General features: G+C 43.6%; 2 protein-coding genes across 4 annotated transcripts in view; one reads left to right on the top strand and one right to left on the bottom strand.

Annotated features, from left to right (window-relative positions):
* Lypd1 (LY6/PLAUR domain containing 1) overlaps window positions 1–13,928 on the top strand; it is a 41,873-nt gene extending 27,945 nt beyond the window's left edge. For 2 of the 3 annotated variants that reach the window (XM_029539291.1, XM_021198317.2), the window contains one exon: window positions 11,908–13,928. In XM_029539291.1, coding sequence (XP_029395151.1) covers window positions 11,908–12,143 — 236 coding nt within the window. In that variant the 3' untranslated portion in view covers window positions 12,144–13,928. The remainder of the gene's footprint in view (window positions 1–11,907) is intronic. The other variant, XM_021198318.2, reaches the window with a different exon arrangement.
* Window positions 11,617–21,224, bottom strand: part of Gpr39 (G protein-coupled receptor 39) — a 196,929-nt gene continuing 187,321 nt past the window's right edge. Inside the window, exon 2 of the mRNA XM_021198316.1 lies at window positions 11,617–13,114. Within this exon, the coding sequence (XP_021053975.1) occupies window positions 12,597–13,114 (518 nt within the window). The 3' untranslated portion in view covers window positions 11,617–12,596. The remainder of the gene's footprint in view (window positions 13,115–21,224) is intronic.

Raw genomic sequence — 21,224 nt, 5'->3', positions numbered from 1 at the left:
GTTATTGAAAATAGGAGAAAGAAGAGATCATTTTAAATGCCAGGAGGATACGTCAATGATTATGAAAGTCACTGCTTCCTCTGTGACATGTACTATGGGGTGTAGAAGTTGTTATTACTTGTGTGTATTGAAGGCATGAACAGACCATACCTTGTAGTAAGATGTTGATAGCAATAATTAAATATGTAACAGCAAATATCCTCTTTGTGCTCATCACTGCTGTGTGTGTGCACACGCACATGTGCACATGTACATGTGTGCATGTGTTTATGTGTGCACATACATGGAGGACAAAAGACAGATTTGGTATTATTCCTAAGGTAGTATCTTCGTTGGTTTGTTTGTTTTCTGTGTTTGTTAGTTTGTTTGTTTGTTTTGTGGCATGGTCTCTCACTGGCTTGAAACTCACTAAGAAAGTTAGACTGATTGACCAGGGAGCCACCTCCCTGCCTCCAGGGATCCCCCTTTCTCTGCTTCCCCAGTGCTGGGACTATAGTACAGGCCTGTGCTGCCAATGTTCTCAAACTTGCAAGGCAAGCCCTTTACTGACTAGGCTATTTCTCTATCCACACCATCACAGTTGGAGCTGGAGTTACGGGTGGTTATGAGTTGCCTGGGTTCAATTCTCCTGGAAGAGTAGTAAGTTCTCATAACCATTGAGCTGTCCCTTTCTCTTTGCCACAATATTATAACTTTTCAGGATAACTCTTGGGAGCATTGTTTTCCACAGTCTGATTCTCTGTGTCCAGGAATCAAGTGTCGTTGCTGTAGTGGAATGAATTCCCTGAGAAATAATGTCAGTATTTGGCCACTCTCTCCTTCACTCCGCCGCCATGCCCCACCATGCACAGCTTAATAAGCTGGAATGACAGGAGTGACTTCCTCGGGGAGATCTGCTTGCAGCAATTGTAAATCCACCATGCTTAGCCACCCAACTAAATCCAAGAGTCCCCGGAAGGATGGAAGGATGGCCCCTCTCCAAAGCCTTAAAGAGGATTAAATGCATGCCATCTTGGTTGATTTGGCAGTAACAGGTGGTATGTTCAACAAAGCTTCTTCTGGTCTACCAATCCAACCTGTGAGAAACTACCAGAAAGTCACAGGACCCATCTCTGTGACTCTGTGAGGTGGAGTACTGGAGCAGCTCCAAACTGGAGGCAGCTCATGTGTGGTTGATAGACAACTGGTTGTTAGCCATCCCAGCCTGCCAGCACTGGCGAAGTTTGAATCTCACTCTCCAAGATTAGGGCTTCGTGGCTCTGCCTGTGTGGACCATGGCCTGGAGATCTGTCTTAGATGGAACCTCAGCTTCTGAGACCTCATAGGCCTAAAAAGGAAGTTCTGATAGCACTTTACAGAAAAGCAGTCACTCTAGTGGGACCACTGCACCCACTTCTGGCCTTTCTTCCTCCCTTTGTTCACTCATTCATTTTTTCGTGTGTACGTGTGTGTGTGTGTGTGTGTGTGTGTGTGTATATATGTATATATATATATATATATATATATATATATATATATATATATGCAGAAATACATGTGTGTGAGCATGTGTGTGTATCTGTAAGCCTGTATGTGGTTGTATGTGAGTGTGTGTGTGAGAGAGTGTGTGTGTGTTTGTATGCGTGTATATGCAGCAATATATGTGTGTGTGCATGTGTGTGTATCTGTAAGCCTGTATGTGGTTGTGTGTGTGTGTGTGTGTGTGTGTGTGTGTGTGTGCATTCATGTGTATGTATAAGAGTAGGCTATACTGGACAGCCAATGACCCCCTGGAATCCTCATGCCTCTGCCTCCCAAGTATAAGAATTACAAATGGGTGCCAGATACCATGCCTGACTTTTTAAGGTGGGTTCTGATAACAGAACTCAGATCTTCATATTGACATGACAAGTACTCTGCTTGCTGAGCTGTTTCCTCGGGCCCTCATTTATCCATTTGACAAATACCTTTGAAGCAATGGGTGCTCTGTTCTAATCATTGGGTCTTCCATTCTGTCAGTAGGTTTGTTGGTAAAACATGTATTATAAAGAAAATGTCTTGCAATGGAGAGGCAAGGAAACACCTCTCAGCTTTCCAAGGCTTTCAAAGTTGTCTGTCTGCTGGTCTTGCCTCTTACTTTCCTCTCCCCAATGGGTAATGGGTGGCTGGGCCTCTCGGCCATCTGTACATGTTGAAAAGAGCCTGCCTATGTCAGGCTGCAGCTCAGACTTTATCCACAATGCTGCTAAGGTCACACCAAACCGTCCTGCCCTTCATCAAACCCAAATGTTTGCCACTCAGTTACCCAGTGTCACTGCTGCATGCAGCGAAGCTCTGACTGCAGAGAAGTGACTCATGGGATTCATATTTCTCAATTCTGTTCATTTATAACTTACAGATGCAATCTATCAGTGAATATATTCCTTCTGTAAAGCACTCATGTATCAAAACCAGGGCTGGAGAGATAGCTTGGCCAGTAAATCACCTGCTGTAGAAGCCTGAGGACCTTAAGGCAGAGCCTCAGTATCCTGTAGTCTCATCTCTGGGAAGGTAGAGATTGAATGCTCCTGGGAGCTCACTGGCCAGCCAGGTTTGGCAAATTGGTAAGCTACAGGCTTAGTGAGAAACTATATCTCAAAAAAATAAGGTGGATAGTGAAAGTAGAACCCAACATGCACTTCTGGCCTCCATACATGTGTGCACACATCCATGCACACGCACATACATAAACCAGCCATGTATCATAGAATAATCAAAAGTGTTAATGAATAGTTACTGGTCATCTTTCTCTGATTTTACTTAGGCATACAATTCTCACAAACTGCTTAATATACACATTTGTCTAAAGCACATATTGTGTTGTTTTGTGTTTTTCTTACATAAACAGTACACTGAAATGTCATTCTGTAACTTATTTTCCCTTCTCATTGAGAACATTCCAGATCAGCAAAAGGTACTGTAATCTCCTTTCAAAAGCTGTTTAACATCCTATAGTATAAGTGGATCTTTTTCCTATTAAGTCTATAAAGGTGCTTTTGCTTTCTAGTATAAATGTTCAGTAGAATTGTTGAAGTTGCATGTTTTAAGTTACTATAAAGCTGGGCTTTAGCTCATGGGATAAAGGTGTGCTTAGCATGCACAAATCCATGGGTTCCATTTCTAATAATACAATACAATATGTACATTTAATATAGATCCTTCCAGGGGCTGGAGAGATGGGTCAGTGCTTAAGAATGGGTTCTTCTCTTGCAAGGGGCCCAAGTTCAACTCCCAGCACCCATGTAGGGGTGTCATAACTGCCTATAACTCCAGATCTAGGGGATATGATGGTCTCCAAGGGTACCTGCACTCATGTGCACATACCCACACATACAGATACATATATACACAATTAAAAACAAAATTTTCAAAAGTATACAGATCCCTTAGAACTTGTGTGGATTTATGCTTCTATCAGACATCCACGAAAGAGCTCTTCCTGGTTTTATTCTCTGGCTCATACTTGAGCTTAAGGGGACTGGACTAAAGGAAAAGCAGCCAGGAATCTCCTACCTTGTGACACCAAACCTTGGGCTTTGGGACATCTCCTACTTGTGGCTGCCTCTCTCTCTCTCTCTCTCTCTCTCTCTCTCTCTCTCAGCATCCATATTTCCAGCAGCCTCTAACAGACACAGCTAGAAAGAACTTGGTCTATGTAAGACTGAAAAAGAAAAGCTATTTGATTTTTACAAAAAAAATTGCTCATTGGGGGTGTTATTTTCAAAGGTAATTTCAGAATAGTACTTCATTCTCTTGCTTTTGATTTCAAATGGTTACCAAAAGAAGTTTGTTTTGTTTTTTACAGCTGTGACTGTGCAGCATCTCTCTTCAGCAGCAGCTAATATTGCCTCTTTGCGGTATATTCTTCCACAGAGATGTTATGCTTGTAAAATGAGGTGTATTTACATGTAAGCTATGCTCCCTCCACACACACAAATATGCACCTGTGAGCATGGTAGGCAGGATAACAGAGTGGGTAAGTGTATGGTTTGGAAATCAAGCTTCCTGGGTTCAAATCCCAGTTCTAGCACATGTTACCTATGTGGCCTGTGGGAAATTATTTCATTGATGCCTGTGTCCATTTCCATGTCTGAGAAAATAGGGTTGGGGTTGTTACAATGATTAATTGAGCTACTTTTTTGTAAAGTGCTTTAAACACATCAGGAACATAGGATGCACTTGTTGGACTTTTGTGTCACCTCAACACAAACTGGAGTCACCTGAAAAGGAGGAATCTCAAGTAAGAAAATACTCCCATCAGATTGGCCAGTAGGCGAGTCTGTGCTCCCTTTTCTTGATGAGTGATTAATGTGGAAAGGTTCAACCCACTGAGGATGCTGCCCCTAAGCAAGTGGTCCTAGGTCATATGAAAAGCCAAGCTGATCAAACCCCAGAGAGAAAGCCAGTAAGCAGCACCCCTTGATGGCCTCTGCTTCGGTTCCTGTATCGAATTCCTGCCTTGGCTTCCTTCAGTAATGGATTGTGATCTGAATACACAAACCAAATAGTCCTTTTCCTCCCCCAAGGTGCTTTCGGTTAGTGTTTTATCACAGCAACAGAAATCAAACCAGGACACAGAAAGAAGCAAAAATTCCTTCAATAAATCTTAAAAAGGAGATGAAAAAAGAGCGGGGGTGGGGCAAAGGAGGATTATATTGCATTTTGTAACACAAAAGATGTCAGCCCTTTCCCCACTTGATAGCTGGGAGAAATCTCACCGTGTAGATAAGCCGCAGGCTGCTTACCAGCTTCCTGGAGGCAGATGGAGGGATTGGCCACCCTGGCTACTACAGCCACCCCTTGATGAATGACCTCAGGTGCGGGCAGTTTGCAGGTGTCAGACAGGTTCATCAAAATGGAACCGTGGGGTCAAGGAGAGTGTGCACCTGTGGTGTTGACAGCTGCTGTCACCGTGTATTCACGGCATTCACACCTGTCTACCCTCTGAACCCGGGGTGTGAGGAGGACCTGTTTGCAGAGCCCTGGAAATTGGTGCTTAGAAGCCTCGTGAACTTTGCCCAAGTGCTAAGCAGAACTTGTACTTCCCCGAGGTTTTAATTTACACATGTCTTTATGGTGGGGAGCATGAGAACCACGGCTCATGTGCCCAGGCCTTCTTGTCGCCTCTGTGAACTGTCACCCACTGTGCCCATTTTTAGACAGAGAACTACTTATCTATTTCTTAGTAACTGCCAGGACAGTTATTTCCCTAATTTTATACATTAAAAAAACGTGTCCTTTGTAATTATTACTGGTGTTTGTTTGCATGTTTGTGCGTGTGCGTGTGCGTGTGTGTGTGTGTGTGTGTGTGTGGCATTTGCTTGTATTCACATGTCGGGTGTGTTTCTCAATGGCTTTCTACCTTAGTTTTACTTTTTTGTTTTTCTCTGTCTTTTAGACAGGGCCTCTCATTGAACATGGAGGTCGTTGACTAGGCTAGACCGTATGGCTGTTGAGCTCCAGGGATCTGTCTCCACTCAGCACCTCCAGAGCTGGGATTGAAATGTGTTCTGCTGCAGCATCTGAGCTAAGCCCAGTCCTCATCCTTGTATCACAGCCATGTTTCATACTTCCCAGCCCTGCTTTGTGACTTTAAAGATATTTAAAAATTAGATTTATTTTTAAAATTTTTTTTTGAGTTTATATTTAATGGCATCTCTCCCTTTCTTTCCTCCCTACATAGCCTCCCATAAACCCCTCCTTTTTCTCTTTCCAATTCATGGTCTCTTTGACACTCATTGTTATTGCATGCATATAAGCAGGTGTACATACACACACACACACACACATACACACATACACACACACACACACACATATTGCTACTTGTAACCTGTCAGCCCCTATAGGTCTACTCATGTGTATATTTTGAGGTCTGTTCCTGTCACTGGATAACCAATTGTGTTCTCCTGGGGATGTTCACCTTTCCTGATCCCAGCTCTCCTCAGTTGCCAATAGTCCCTTAGATGGGTTGAGTTCTCATGGGCTTCTCTCCTCCCATTTGATGTGGGCATCATCCTTGTTCAGCTCATATTTGGGCAGTCATGTTGGTCAGACTTTATGGATGTGGCTCTTGATATTACTAGGAGACACAATCTCACAGCAAACTCTCTGATCCTCTGGCTCTTACAGTCCTTTTGCCTTAGGTGTGGGAGTGTGTTGTAGATCTATCCATTGAGACTGGGCTCCACAAGTCTGCATTTTGATTGATTGTGGTTTAATGCAGAAGTCTTTAATGAGTTCCTTAATGAGAGGTGAAGACTACACTTCCTGTGGGTATAAGGAAAAATGCTTATAGACTACTATTAGGGACTATGCTTGTTTAGTACATTTAGGGCTGGAGATTCCCCTCCAATAACCGTGACTTCCCTAGCACTGAGTAGCTGGTTAGGATTTTAGTACCAGTCATAATCTTTCTCTTGTTGAGCGGATCTTAAGTTCCAATTAGAGAGCCATTGGTTACCACTAAGGCATGTGTGCCACTACTGCACCCTTAGGCTCGCGCCATGCTGATCATTGACATGACTCATGGGGGTCACAGCTAGGTAGGATTGTTGGCTGCCTCCATTCTTTGGAAGTATACAATTTTTTTTTTTTTACTTTTTATTTTTGAGACGCACGTAACACTTATACTCAGTGTTTTAAAAGTATTTTAATTAAAATATTACTACATTTTCCCCTCCCATTCTTCCCTCAAATCCTTCCCACATTTTTTTTTCCATATAACCCCTCCCTCCCCCAACCTAGTCTTCTTTTCAAATTTTCAGCCTTTTTTCTTTATTATTGACATACACACACACACCCGCATGCACATACACACACACACACACATACACACAAACANNCACACAAACACACACACACAAATATATATTTAGTATTGCATCTTCAAAGCTGATCACATGGTATAGGATAACCAATTGATGGATTCATCCCTGAAGATTAATTCTCTTCTTAGCAGTCATTGCTGCCTCGCAGGTCTTTGTGTTTGGGTAGAGCCCTCTGAGACTTTCCTTTCCCACATTAGCCTATTGGTGTTGCCATTGTTCAGGTCTTGTTTGGGCAGCCACACTGTTGCAATATCACAGCAGGAGGTTCCCTGCCTTTTCTTGGAGATAGAATCTCCCAGTAGATTAGGAAATCTCAGGTCCTCTACCTCTTACAATCTTTCTACACCCCTTTTCATAGAGGAACATCCTCTATTCAAGCTGGGTACCCCATGATCAGTTCTATTTTGACCAGTTGTGGTTTTCTGAATGGTCTCTATCTGCTGCAATGAGAGGCTTCTTTGATGAATGATGAGAACTGTGATTATATGAATACGTATTGAGAATGCATAGGGAGTTAATGCTCTTACAGTAAAGCGGCAGAATTATGTTGCCTCTTAGATCCATGACCTCACTAGCTAGCCCTGGGTAGTTGTTGGTTACTGCCAAGTATGAATGCCACTTTTGTACTTAAGAACGTCATGCCTTGCCATGGTTCACAGAGTTTGCAGCTGAGTAGAACGATTGGTTGCTTTCCTCCCTAGGGAGTTTGCATAGTGTCATCTTCTACAACAGTGGTTCACAACATGTGGGTCATGACCCCTTTGGGGGCTGCCCAACCCTTTCACAGGGATTGCCTAAGACCATCTGAATATCAGATATTACATTATGATTTATAACAGTAGCAAAATTACAGTTATGGAGTAGCACAAAAAATTAAGGCATGGCTAGGGTCACTCCATGAGGAAGTGTGTGCATGAGGAAGGCCGAGGTTCACTGTTCTACTACAAGCTAGTCCTTAGAGAAGAGACTTTCAGGTTAAGTCCAGCTATAATCTTCTGAGTCCCGAGTCTGAAGCATGTGATGTCTTCAGTTACAAGGGCTCACCTCCAACCTCTCAGAGGCAACCAAGGACAACAGAAATAGCCTAGACTGTTTTGGAAGCGTCTTGGATTCCCTTGAGCAACAATTCAAAAGGAGGTTCCTAATCCCTGGTGCTGAGGTGTTTGTTAGATGCTCCATGACTCTTGTGGGAAGGATAGTCAGCCAAAGTGACATAACTTCATTTATGGTGTGTGTGTGTGTGTGTGTGTGTGTGTGTGTGTGTGTGCATGTGTGAGTACATTTGTGCATTGTACATGTGAAATACACAAAGATCATTTGCCAGTTCAATTCCAATGAGCTTTATTCCTGTAAGCAACTGGATTGCTAAATGACAGTATTTTTAAAATTCAAGTTCTGGAATATAGTGTATAAAAGTTAATATTCTAACAGGTAGAATGGATGGAAACTTTAGAGAATTCCTGTGAAGTGGCATAATGCCTCCTATGTATGAGCATCTATCTACACACTCTCCTTGTATTTCCAGAGCAGCATACCTTCCAGGATGGCTGATCAGTGCTAGAAAATCAATCCTTACAAGCATGCAGTTACAGGGGAAAAAAAGCATGAAATTGCATGTTTGAAAGAAAACTGAAAGTACTTCTTTACCTCCCTTTGAGTGTTTCTGACAGTTTGAATCTTTACTATTTCTACACGCCCAAACTGGCAATTCTCCTGGAGGAGTGAGAACCTAAACCACGCTTGCCCAGACACCTGCAGGCAATTACTGGGTAAAGGTCCCTGGCTGCTGGTGGGATATGTTATCTCTCAGCTGCAAAAAGCAGCATGCAGGCTTGAGACCATTGCTTCTGCATCCAGGGTCATCATTCTACCTTATCCATCCCAAATCAAAACCATTTGTTGATATAAAAATTGTCACACACACCAAAGCTCATTAAATCATCCATCTTTTAAACTCTTCCATGTGTACGCTTAGGTGTATATTGAATTAGTTATTATGTTCACTGCTGTGGCGGGATACTTGACACAAAAATCTGAAAGGTTTATTTTGGCGTAGATGTAGGACTGTCCAGGCTTTTGACATTATGATATGACATTACCATCCACAAATGTGTTGGGCCATATCTACAGCTGTGCTGCGACACTAAGTTAGCACAGCTTAAGTTTAAGAAGGGAGATAGCATGAACACAGTGAATCTGTAGTCAGGAAGCAGCAGTCACACAAGAAATAGGACCAGGCTATCAAACGTCATGGTTTATCTCCAATGATCCACTTCCTCCAGCCTTCTCTAAATGCTCTATATAACCTTTCCAATCAGTGCTGCTACCCAGAGACCAAATGCTGAACACATGAGCTGAGGGAGGGTATTTCTTACTCAAGCTACAGCAGTCACTGTGAAAGGTTCTATAGCAGATGGTAGGAGAGAGTCTGATGATGGGACCTGTGCAAGTTACTAAGCCTCAGTAACTAGCTCCTGGGCTCTGGATCTGTACAATAGAGAAGATCATATGACCCTTCACCCTAGTACTTTCAAGCCATGCTAATCAGCTTGTCATCACTGAATGCTTAAAATGCACAAAATGCTTAAATTAATCAATGTCGGGAGAAGAAAGACTTGTTTGGGTTAACAGTTTTGAAAGGGCTGTGGAGATCTCTCAGTCAGCAAAGTGCAAGCATGTGGGCCCGAGTCTGATTCCCAGAACACATGCTTTGAACAAATCTGTATGTGGTGGTACATGCTTATGATTTCAGGTGCTTCAGTCCAGTCTAATTGGAACAGTGAGAGACCTTACCTCCAAAATCGAGATGGGTGGTTCCTGAGGACATCTGAGGTTTCCCTCTGGCCTCCACATGTACACACACACACACACACACACACACACACACATGACAGGGAAGGTGAGGGGGCACAACTGTCCTCTTTAGGAGCACACATGCAGTGACCTGAGACATCTCCCTGTACTCACCTCCAAACTCCCCATGCTTTTTCTACACAGGCCTTTCAAGGTCACACTATATATAAATTTAGAAATGGAACTAAATGAGCTGGCATATGGTAGCCACTTGTACAGTGTCCGACATCCAGGACGGCCCTTACATAGAGCTGTTAAAGTTGTAACTTCTTTGATATATGCATGGCCTTATGTAGTCCAGATAGCATCAAACTCACAATGTAACTGAGGATGAACTCCTGATTCCCATGCCTCTACCTCCCAAGTGCTAGGGTTACAAGTGTGCACACTACAACCAATTTATGCAGTGCTGGGTGGAACCTAGGGCCTCATGCCTGCTAGGCAAGTATTCTATCGACTGTGGTACAACCCTAGTCTTGCTATCACTGTCACTGTTGCTTAACTGTAGTAAACTCACAGCTTAAAAAAAAAAATATCACATGATCTTCATGGAAGCCTCCTTAAGATGAGTGAGTTCTGTGGTCCTTTCAGGAAGCTTCTTTGTATGTGTGGGTGAGTAAACATGTACATGCAGGTACATTTGAGTGTTGTGTGTACACGTGTGGAGAAGCCAGGGGTCAATATCAGATGTCTGTCTCAACTACTTCTCCATATTAGTCTCTCTCTGAACCTGCATTGTTAGGCCAGCTGGACACTAAGCTCCAGGAATCCCTTCTGCCTTCTCATATAGCATGTGGGAGGAGCTAGGCTTGTGTTAGCACACCTGGGGCTTTCTTTTATGAGTTCTGGGGATCTTAACTCAGGTTTTCATGCTTGTATGGCAAGCTCTTTGCCCACTGAGTCATTTCCCAGTCCCTCGGGAAACATTCTGTTACCACAGCGCCTGTCATCAAGAACCAGCTCTTTGATTCAACTTGTCCTGGGATCAAAACTGCTTCCGGAGAACAGGGCTTTCCCTGAGAACCAGGCTTTCCCAGAGAACAGGGCTTTTCCAGAGAACAGATTGTCCTGAGCATGCTGTTGGTGCCTGCTAGTACCTCTCTATTTGCCCTTTAAACTCAGTCTATCCCTAAAAGCGAAGTCCCTACAGTAGACAGTGGAATTGCTCCCTCTGGGATTTGCTCTTTGGATTTGATAAATTCCTGGTTGGTAGCCATCTCTCTATGACCACTTATGAGGTGATAATGAAGGTGATATCTGGATATGTGGCCTGTGATGTTAGCATGAGACGGCTTGAACAATAACAAGGGAAAGAAAAACCTTGTTGTCTAGTATAAACTAGGAGCTGATTTTAAAATAGACATTGTTGCTGGAGACATGGCTCCATCAGTAATGTGCTTGTCATGTAACCATGAGGGCCTGACTTTGATCCTCAGAACCCATATTAAAAAGCTGAGTGTAGGGGCAGGAGAGATGGTTACAAGGGTGCAGTGGACTTGAGTTTAGCTCCCAACACCTCCTTAAGACAGATCACAACTGCCTGTAACTCCAATTCCAAATGAATCCAGTCCTCTTCTGGAGTCTGAGGGTACTGCACTCACATATACACGTACATTGCATACATGAACATATACACATACATTGCATACATGAACATATACACATACATTGCATACATGAACATATACACATACATTGCATACATGAACATGTACACATACATTGCATACATGAACATATACACATACATTGCGTACATGAACATATACACATACATTGCATACATGAACATATAGACATACATTGCGTACATGAACATATACACATACATTGCATACATGAACATATACACATACATTGCACAGAGAGAGAGAGAGAGAAAGAGAGAGAGAGAGAAACAGAGACAGAGAGAGACTTTGATTTTAATAGCTCTTTATTCATGGATATCAGCAACTAAAATCTCTGTTGGAACAACATTCATCATAAGTTCTGTGTGTTTGGTGACCTCCATGCCCACCCAAAAGAACTCCCAGACTCCAATAAGTCTGAGAATTCTTACCCCCTGAACCATCTCCTAGATCAGGAGATAAGAACCCTTTCTGTGGGAGGCGTTAAGGAAAGGCTACACACTCGGATTTGGGCACAAAGAGATGGCTGGACTGCAGATCACATATGCTAACCCCACTTCCCTGGACCTGTGTTGTAGGGATCATGTACCGGAAGTCGTGTGCATCGTCAGCAGCCTGTCTCATTGCTTCAGCTGGGTACCAGTCCTTCTGTTCCCCTGGGAAACTGAACTCCGTGTGTATCAGCTGCTGCAACACCCCGCTTTGCAATGGGCCGAGGCCCAAGAAGAGAGGCAGCTCTGCCTCGGCCATCAGACCAGGGCTTCTCACCACTCTCCTGTTCTTCAACTTAGCCCTCTGCTTGGCACACTGCTGAAGCTAAAGGAGATGCCAACCCCTGCTGCCTCACATGTCCGGCCCTTCGTCTCTCACCTTCCCGAGTCTCTTCTGGGTGTCCTTTTATTCTGGGTAGACAAGGGAGTCTTTTTGTTCCCTCCTTTCAAGTAATGCAAAATTGCCGTGCACAAATACTTTTGTAAGCTCTGAACCAATTCACTCTGAATTTCTGTGTGTAGCTGAAGGAAAAAGCATGGAGCAGAAAGTCTAGACCCTCCCATCCCAATCTGGTTAACCACCGCCAAGGCTAGCATCCTGGAAGCATCCCCCTTAGAAGTCATTGCGATATGCATCTGCCTTTCCCAAAGTCTTGAGCTTCCATTCTGTCCCAATAGGAATCGCAGTCTATTCGGGGACCGCTGCTGCGTGAAGGTATCTCTGCTTTTGTGGGAGGGGAGAGCCAATTTCGGCTCAAGGCTTCTGAAGTTGACATTCATACTTCCTGCTCCTGTAAACTATTTTCTGTGGTGGACCCAGCTGGTTTGGTGTCTGAGCCAGTCTGTGGCGACTCAGGACTCAAGGACTCAAGGGGCTTAGCCTCTCCAGGCTTGGCCTCAGTCTGAAAAGTGCTTAAGAAAACCTTGTTAGTTCTCCTGGAGGAAGAGTTACTGCGCTGGGAGGCTAGGAAGATGAGGGGGCTGCGGGCTGAGCTGGTGCTGTCCTTGGTGGAGATGAAGCGGGCACGCTGGCGTTTCTCTTGGTTGGCGTGCTGCAGAGTCAGCCGGCAGCAAAGCACCTGCCAGAACACCTTCCGAAACTGCTGAGAAGACACGTTGTAGAGGAGAGGGTTGACCACGGAGCTGAGGTAGAAGAAGGTGTCGGAGAAGGGCAGGAGGATCATGTATGCCCTGAAGTACTGTCTGGTCCAGTCGTGCTTGGGTTTTGCTGCAGCCATGATCCGTCGGATCTGATTGGGCATCCAACACACAGCCAGTGTCACCACAATCAGTCCTGGGCAGGCAAGAACAGGAGAGAAAAGGAAACGGGGAGAGAGAAACAGCATGAGAACAAAAATAAATAAATAAAAACCCATAAAATATTCAGCCCCTTGGTTCTGTTGCTTACTGGCCAAGAAAAGGTACCAATCTCTCAGCTCTGTACTTGCTTGACGGCTTCTTTTTGCCACTGGCAAAGGAGAATTTAATGCTGCTTCAAGCTCAGGGGACTTGGCTATGTTAAAAAGCATTAAATACTTTCGACGGTGTATTTATACTGTGGATGCCTGTTAATTTTCAAAATGTTTTCATTGTTGCTCATGTATCCAGAAAATATCTCACGTTGGCCATAAACCTGGCTTTGTCTCTTTGTTTCTAGATGGGCCCATGAGCTATAGCCATAGAGGGAAACGGTGGCTGTTTTATAAACAATGACTGAGCTACATAAGAAGACACAGTGATATTTTGAAGTCAAATGGAAGTTGTTTCATTTCGCCTGAACAAATACATTTTATGATGCTGATTTTGCATCCAGTTTCAGGAGAAGTAAAATCAGGGACAGGTAGTGATGGAGAAGAGGTACCAGTCAGCCCTGCCCCTTGTGCGTGACTATCCAGACATTCATATGGATGTCCATTACATTCTGGCTTATATAAGCACGGCTACTTCTATAGTCTGACAAACTGACATCACAGTACAGTGTGTGTGTGTGTGTGTGTGTGTGTGTGTGTGTGTGTGTGTGTGTGTGTAGAAAGTAGATGATTTATAAATGTATGTCCCAAAAGGTATACAACCTCCATCTATATCAGCATCTCTGCTTCCTTTCAAACATTTTTGGAAGCCCCTTCCACCTTAATTTAGGAAAACGAATTGTCCTCAAACACCAAAATCTCTAAAACTCATGTCATGTACAGACAGGGGCAAACCCTCTGCTTTTGTATCACTGAGCTGCAGTGTAGTTAGCCAGGAATGATCGGGCCCTGCAGAAGCAGTGCTGCTCAGCCCACACTGAGAATGGGGCATTAGCTGTCTGGACACTCATTTGCGTGCCCCGGGCTTACATTCTGGCTCCCACTATCACAGCAAATTCTATAGTCCGACAAGCACCTAAAATCACAAGACGATGACTCTCTACTGATAAAGCAAAGAAACCGGCCTGGGGAATCTGTAGGACTTTGCTTTCTCCTTTTTCTGAGAAGCTGAGCATCATAGCAAATGTTCTCACAAGAGGGGCTAATGCTATCTTTTATTTTTCAATTTTTTATTAGATATTTTCTTCATTTACATTTCAAATGCTATTCCAAAAGTCCCCTATACCCTACCCCTGCCCTGCTCCCCTACCCACCCACTCTCACTTCTTGGCCCTGGCATTCCCCTGTACTGGGGCATGTAAAGTTTGCAAGACCAAGGGGCCTTTCTTCCCAATGATTGCTAACTAGGCCATCTTCTGCTACATATGCAGCTAGAGACATGAGCTCTGGGGGTACTGGTTAGTTCATATTGTTGTTCCACCCATAGGGTTGCAGACCCCTTCAGCACCTTGGATTCTTTCTCTAGCTCCTCCATTGGGGGCCCTGTGTTCCATCCAACAGATGACTGTGAGCATCCACTTCTGTATTTGCCAGGCACTGGCATAGCCTCACCAGAGACAGCTATATCAGGGTCCTTTCAGCAAAATCTTGCTGGCATATGCAATAGTGTCTGGATTTCGTGCCTGATTATGGGATGGATCCCTGGATGAAAGTAAGAATTTGACGGCACTGAAGAGATAGCTCAGCAGTTAAGATGTAAGTTCTGTTTCCAGCACACATCTTGTGGCTCACAATGGCCTGTCACTTCAGGTGCTGGAGTGGGGGATCTGAGACCTTCTGGTTGCCTCAGCACCTGCACTTACATGCACATCCCTCCCCACACATTTTATATATATATATATATATATATATATATATATATATATATATGCATTTTACAAGAGCTTCTTCCCACTCTGAACCCAATTTGCTAGGACACTACTGGGAAGTAAGAACATGGTCCCTGCTTCCTGCCTAGGGTGGGTGGTAAATAGCTGAGTAATGAAGGATCCAGGGCAAGCCGACATGTCCATGAGCCCAGGGTCAACCCAAGTGTCCCTTGACAGTACATAACTCAGCTGCCCCCAAAGACAGACCCTCTGAACAAAACCCATCTGTCACATCTGTCAGAGGGAGGGCCTGGGAAACTCTAGTCCTCTGAATTTCCAAGGATTCTTTCTGTCCAACCTCAGCCAGGGCTTTGAAATAGACACCAATCTGCTTATTTTCTTCCCTTTGAATTTGCTTCCCTGAGAACAGTCAGTAAATCTAAGAATAAAATAGGCAAAATAACATATTGATCCGATAAAAAAAAAAGGCTAAATAAATAAATAAAAATACTATCTCAATTCAGGAGCAGATTCCAAACCATCTTGTTACTACTGCTGGATTAAAAAGTAACGACAACAACAACAACAACAACAAAAAGCACTCACTGTTCGGAGTTAAAAAAAAAAATCACCTGCCCAGGAAACTGGTACTCTGAGGGGCTCCCACCTCCCCACCCCGATTTTTTCTGAAGTTGCTACAGCTCTGAGCGACGAGCTCAATGTTGATTGTGAAGGGAACAGATGCCTGCGTACATGGGGAAGCTGCACATTTTCACAAAGCTTCACAGGCTGCCTTTGTTCCTCCATCACTGAATTCTGCAGAACAAGTTCAACCATCATCCAAGGGTGTGTTTGTTAGAATATGGGGTCGGCGGAGCACACAGCTTTGTGTGTGCCATGCGTCAGACACTGTGGGACCAACGTGCTCTTTGAGAATCTAGAAAGCTGACTAGACGATCCCTGTACCTCCCACGGGCTGAACAAGACATAGCTTTGAAAGCCCACCAGCAAAAGTGGTGAGAGAAGGCAGGTTGGGAAGGAGGAGGGTGGAGGACAAAAGATTTTGGGGGAGGAAGGGGAGGAACATTAGGGTGGAGGAGAGAGATTTGGGGAGTTGCTGAGGAGAAGAAGCATCATGAATCTCCTTTCGCTTTGCACTGTCTCATCTCCTGCTTATACAGACTTCCCTTAACTTCCTGCATGGGCTTGCTCAGCCTCAATCACCCTGAACTGGTCACTCCATTGTAAGGAGACTTTAGTTTTAAAGAAAAAAAGAATGGAATAAAAGAAAGAAGAAGAGAAAAAGGAGGGGAAGAAGACCAGGGTCTGGGTGGAAGAAAGGGATGGGGAAGACTGTGAACTGGGGCTTGCTCTGTAGTTTTAGCCAAGATAAAATCCTGACTATGAGATTGAAATTGAACAAACAGGAGACCATTTGAATGAGTAGCAGCAAATGGGGAACGACATCAGAACTCCTCAATGATCAGAAACAGATCACAAAACTCTCTGGCTATAGAAAGAGACAGGTGTGGGGGCAGGGGGGAGGGCTGGAGAGATGGCTCAGCATTTCAGAGCACCCACTGCTCTTCTGGAGGTCCTGAGTTCAATTCCTAGATACCACATGGTGGCTCACAACCACCGTGTAACAAGACCCGATTCCCTCTTCTGGTGTCTGAAGAGACAGGTCAGGTGTCGAGGACAGACTTGGAAGAGAGACAGGGTCTGAACAGAAACGGACAGTTCTAACTACACCACACAAGCAGGTCTAGAGACAGAACCAGGGACAAGAAGTGGGAAGGGAACTAGCTTCCTCTGCTCCAGGTTCTGTGCTGAGCCCTCCCTTCCCATGTGGGTCTCTCTTCTTCCGACAACCCAGAGAGGTCAAAACAATCAGTCTTTTCAAGGAACCAACGAGAAAGCTGCCTATCTCCCAAACATGTGATACGGGCTCCGTTTTCCTCTCAAGATACAATGCTGTCTGTTGGTCCTGCTGTCTGTTGGTCCTGTTTTCAGATTGATAAAGAAACAGGCAAGATGGCTACAGAGATGGCTCAATTTTTACAGTGCTTCCTTCTCAAGAGTTCAGCTCTCTGGCACCCATATGAGCACTGCGCGGACGTGATGAACTGAACAGTAATGGCAGTCTGGGATTGTGGGTACTACAGATTTCTGGAGCAACAAGGTTAGTGAGACTGGACAGATTGGCGAGCTCGGAGTTTGACCAAGAGCCCCTGTCTCAGTGAATCTGGAGGAGTTAACAAGGATGTTACTCAACATGAACTTTTGGGCCTCCACATGTGAACTCATATGCCCACATACAGGTACCGACATGGGTATGCAGACATACATATATGACACATAGAAACGGACGTGAAAATTGAAAAAAAAAACACAAAAAGAAAAAAATGTTTGACAGGCAAGAAAATAGTCATTTACCACAGCCCATGCATAATGTGACTTTATCCACCGAAAGAACAGAAGTCATATATTTAATTTGAAATTTTCAGTCACATTAAAAATGAAAAAAAATCCACTCAGTGATAACAATTTTTATAATGCTACCTAAGTCTACACACAAACAGCTGGATTTCTTATGAAAGCGAAATGCAGAGTCATCATAACAATTATTGATGAGCTAATTTTTATTCTCCTACCCCCATAATAAATCTTCAACTGCCCCTTTCCCAAACATATACACCAAGTATCCCAAGGAACTGCCCAAGTAGCCTGTATTTGCAACACTCTCAAGCACTCATGAACCAGGATTGGATTTCAGTGGTTTCGACTGTTTTGCTAGCCTCTCCATAGAAACCCTCTGTAAAAGTGACGGTTAAAATAGTCCAAGTCTACCCTATGCTGAAAGTACAAAACTGTCTTTTGCCTGTCTCATCATAAACTGTGTCTGTCTGCATCACACAAATCACCCCAACTGCCTGGCAGAGCTGTTGACATAGCCCTCCCCCCCCCCAATCTCAAATGGAGGTGAGAAAATGGCTGCCACTAGGTCTGTGTTTCAAAAGATAATCTTGTTCTAGCTGGGTCTACAGGTGCCACCAGTGGCAGTCTGAGGCATGTGTCCACGGGCATTGTGAGAGTAGAGGTAGCCTTTCTAGAACAGGAAGCCAACCAGACCCTTTGTGCAAAATTTATCATTTCTCGATGACAGGCAATAGCTCGTTGTTACATTTGAAAAAAAAATTGTCCTTTTCTATGGTACACTGTTGAGGATAAATACCATACTATGTCCAGAGTTAACTTTCTATTCCGGCTGTTTGAAATTGTTTCAACTTCACTCTCAGCAACTCTTTAGCTAACACAATGCTTTAAAGTTGTCTTCATGGCTTAATGGAGTGCATTAAAGATTTGACTAAATTTATGTTTGGCTGCAATCAATTTAGACTTGTGTATTACATTTGGGGGGAAAAATCTATAATGTTTTCGTCTGTGTGATGCAGCGTGGAGCCCACATTTAAACGGCAGTGGGTGTGAACTTGTATGAAGATCGAGACAACTGAACCCTCTCACGTAGAGCAGGTAAACTGTCTTAACTGGATTATTGATAGCTCGGTATTATGCCTCAGACAGCATTGCAGTCTGGGTTTTGAAATGCCTTCATATCTTATCTGCTTCTCCACATAAAGCTCTTCTGCCTTTGCTCCTCCATCACCACAGTAAAGTGACAAGAGCCATTAGACAATGACTCACACACATCTCTGGCAGAATAATGTTTAGAAAGCAAATCCAGGGCTGGAGAAATGGCTCCCTGGGAAAGGTGCTTGCTGCCCCAGTGTGAAGACCCGAGTTCTCTCCCCAGAATCCACGGAAAGTTAGATACCATAAGGTGTGTCTATACTCTCAGTGCTCTTACAGCAAGACAGGGGGTGGAGACAGGGGAACCCCTGGCAGTTCCTGGGCTAGCTAACCTGGTTTACACAGCAGCAAACAAGAGACCCCATCTCAAAAACTGAAGTGAAAGGCAAGGATCAAGACACCCAAGGCTGTCCTCCGACCTCCACACGCAATGTGCTTCTCCACACTTGCACAACCACAATGGCAGACGTGAACATTGCCCTAGTTTGGACTCTGTATGCTGTGATGAACACAATCAAGAGCAACCTGTGGAGGAGGGAGGCTATGTTATCTTACAGGTCAGAATCCATCATCAAAGGAAGCCAAACTTAAAGCAGAAAGCACTGAGCAATGCTGTTTACAGATTTGCTCCCAGGCATACATTCAGCTATCTTTCTTACCTAATCCAAGCCCTGTTAATCCAAACGATGGGAGGAGAAAGAGCACGGATCCAAATCATCAAGGCTAAATTATTTAAAGCAAGCAATTAATTAAAGCCAACTTTTTTATTCATGCGCACAAACTGCCACCCCCACCCCCAGAAAGGCAGGGTTCATTCAAAAGGTCAGCATTGGAAGTGAGGAAAACAAGATATTTATAGCTCAGTGTTTCCAAATGGGGAGATTTGACAGATAAAATAGGTGGGGTTATAGAAGCAGAACATAAGCATAACAAATTAGCCATAATCACCTCCTGAAATAAAAACATGATTGCAAAGTAGTCATAACAGGGTAGTCACAGTAACATTTTGAAACAAAGGTAGTTGTTACAATGTTTTGAAACAAGGACATGACTGCCATTTCCTGAAACAGGCACTACAGAAATATTTGTAGTTAAAGTTACAGGTGGAACATAACTCAATCCTTGAGAAATATCCCATTAATCATAAACAGAAATGAACCTAGTTTGTCTCTACTACAAGATGGTTTTCAAGCCTAAGATGGAGGTTAGGCATGGTTCATCAGTCCATCTGCCTTGGGATGGTACCATAAACAGTGGGATGATCTGGACTACATCTTGGTGTGGTGGCATGCATTTGTAATGCCAGCATTGAGGAGATGGTGTTATTTCCATAGCGTTGGGGGCATCTGGCTTGGTTTCGTTTTCACAGATGCATTTGATTATGCAGCCCTGGACTTGTGGTATTGACTTATCTAGGACTGTACTCTCCTCTCCCCCTTCTGACCTTTAAGATGAAGGTCATTATTGAGTATATTCCTGAAGCCATCCAGAGTCTGAGAACAGAACATCCCCTATCACAAGTGAAGAAACTGAACCAAGTGGTTTGCCCAAGATCTCCAAGGCCTGGAGCTCAGGACTCCCTGTCTCATGCCTGAGGCATCCTTCCTTTGACTGCCAATGGAGGCTTTAGTACTATTGTAGTTTGTGGATTCAGGCTCAAGTGCTGACCTATCATCATGGAATGTAGTGAGAGAGACATCTACACCACTGACCATATTCCATGTTAAAACTCACTCTCCCTCAGATAAGCACTCAATGAAATCCCGAGTGGCATAATTCCCACCCAAAGGAACATGAAACTCTAGCATAAGACAGGACACTATGTGATGTTGGAACATGGGGTGACCTGGCCCACAATGACTCTATCCATTTGAACATGCATCCATCTGTCATTTATTACCCACCTGTTCATGTGTCTGTTTACTTATCCATCTATCTATCATCAGCCTATTTATCATCTGTCATTTATCTGTGTATAGATGTATCTATTATCTTCCTCTTGTTGTTCAAGATAGGGTTTCTCTGTGTAACAGCCCTGGATGTCCTGGAACTGACTCTAAAAGGCAGGCTAGTCTCAAACTCAAAGAGATCCACCTGCCTCTGCCTCCCAAGTGCTGAGATAAAATGCATGTGCCACTGTCATCCAGAGTATCTACTATCTATATAACCATCATCTATTATCTATCATCATTTGTCTATCTTCCAGCCAGTCAGCCATCTATCATCTATCAATCTGCTTGTCTCCACATCCATTTTCTATCACTGATCTATCTATCTATCTATCTATCTATCTATCTATCTATCTATCTATCTATCTATCATCTATTTATTATCTATCTACCTATCTATTTATCTCTATCATCTATCTATCATATATCACCTATCTATCTATCCACTATCTATCTATCTATCTATCTATCTATCTATCTATCTATCTATCCATCATCTATCATCTATCATCTATCATCTATCATCTATTTATTTATCTATCACCTAACTATCCATCATCTTTCTATCATCTATCTATCATCTATCATCTATCAAGCATCTTTCCTTCTATTCTCTTTCATTTATCATTCTTCTATCTATCCATTCTCTCATCCATCATATATCACCTATCTTTTCATCTGTCGAC

This window comes from Mus pahari, chromosome 5 (genome assembly GCF_900095145.1).
Source record: "Mus pahari chromosome 5, PAHARI_EIJ_v1.1, whole genome shotgun sequence".
NCBI classification, from domain to species: Eukaryota; Metazoa; Chordata; class Mammalia; order Rodentia; family Muridae; genus Mus; species Mus pahari.
This window is presented reverse-complemented; position numbering and strand designations above follow the sequence as displayed.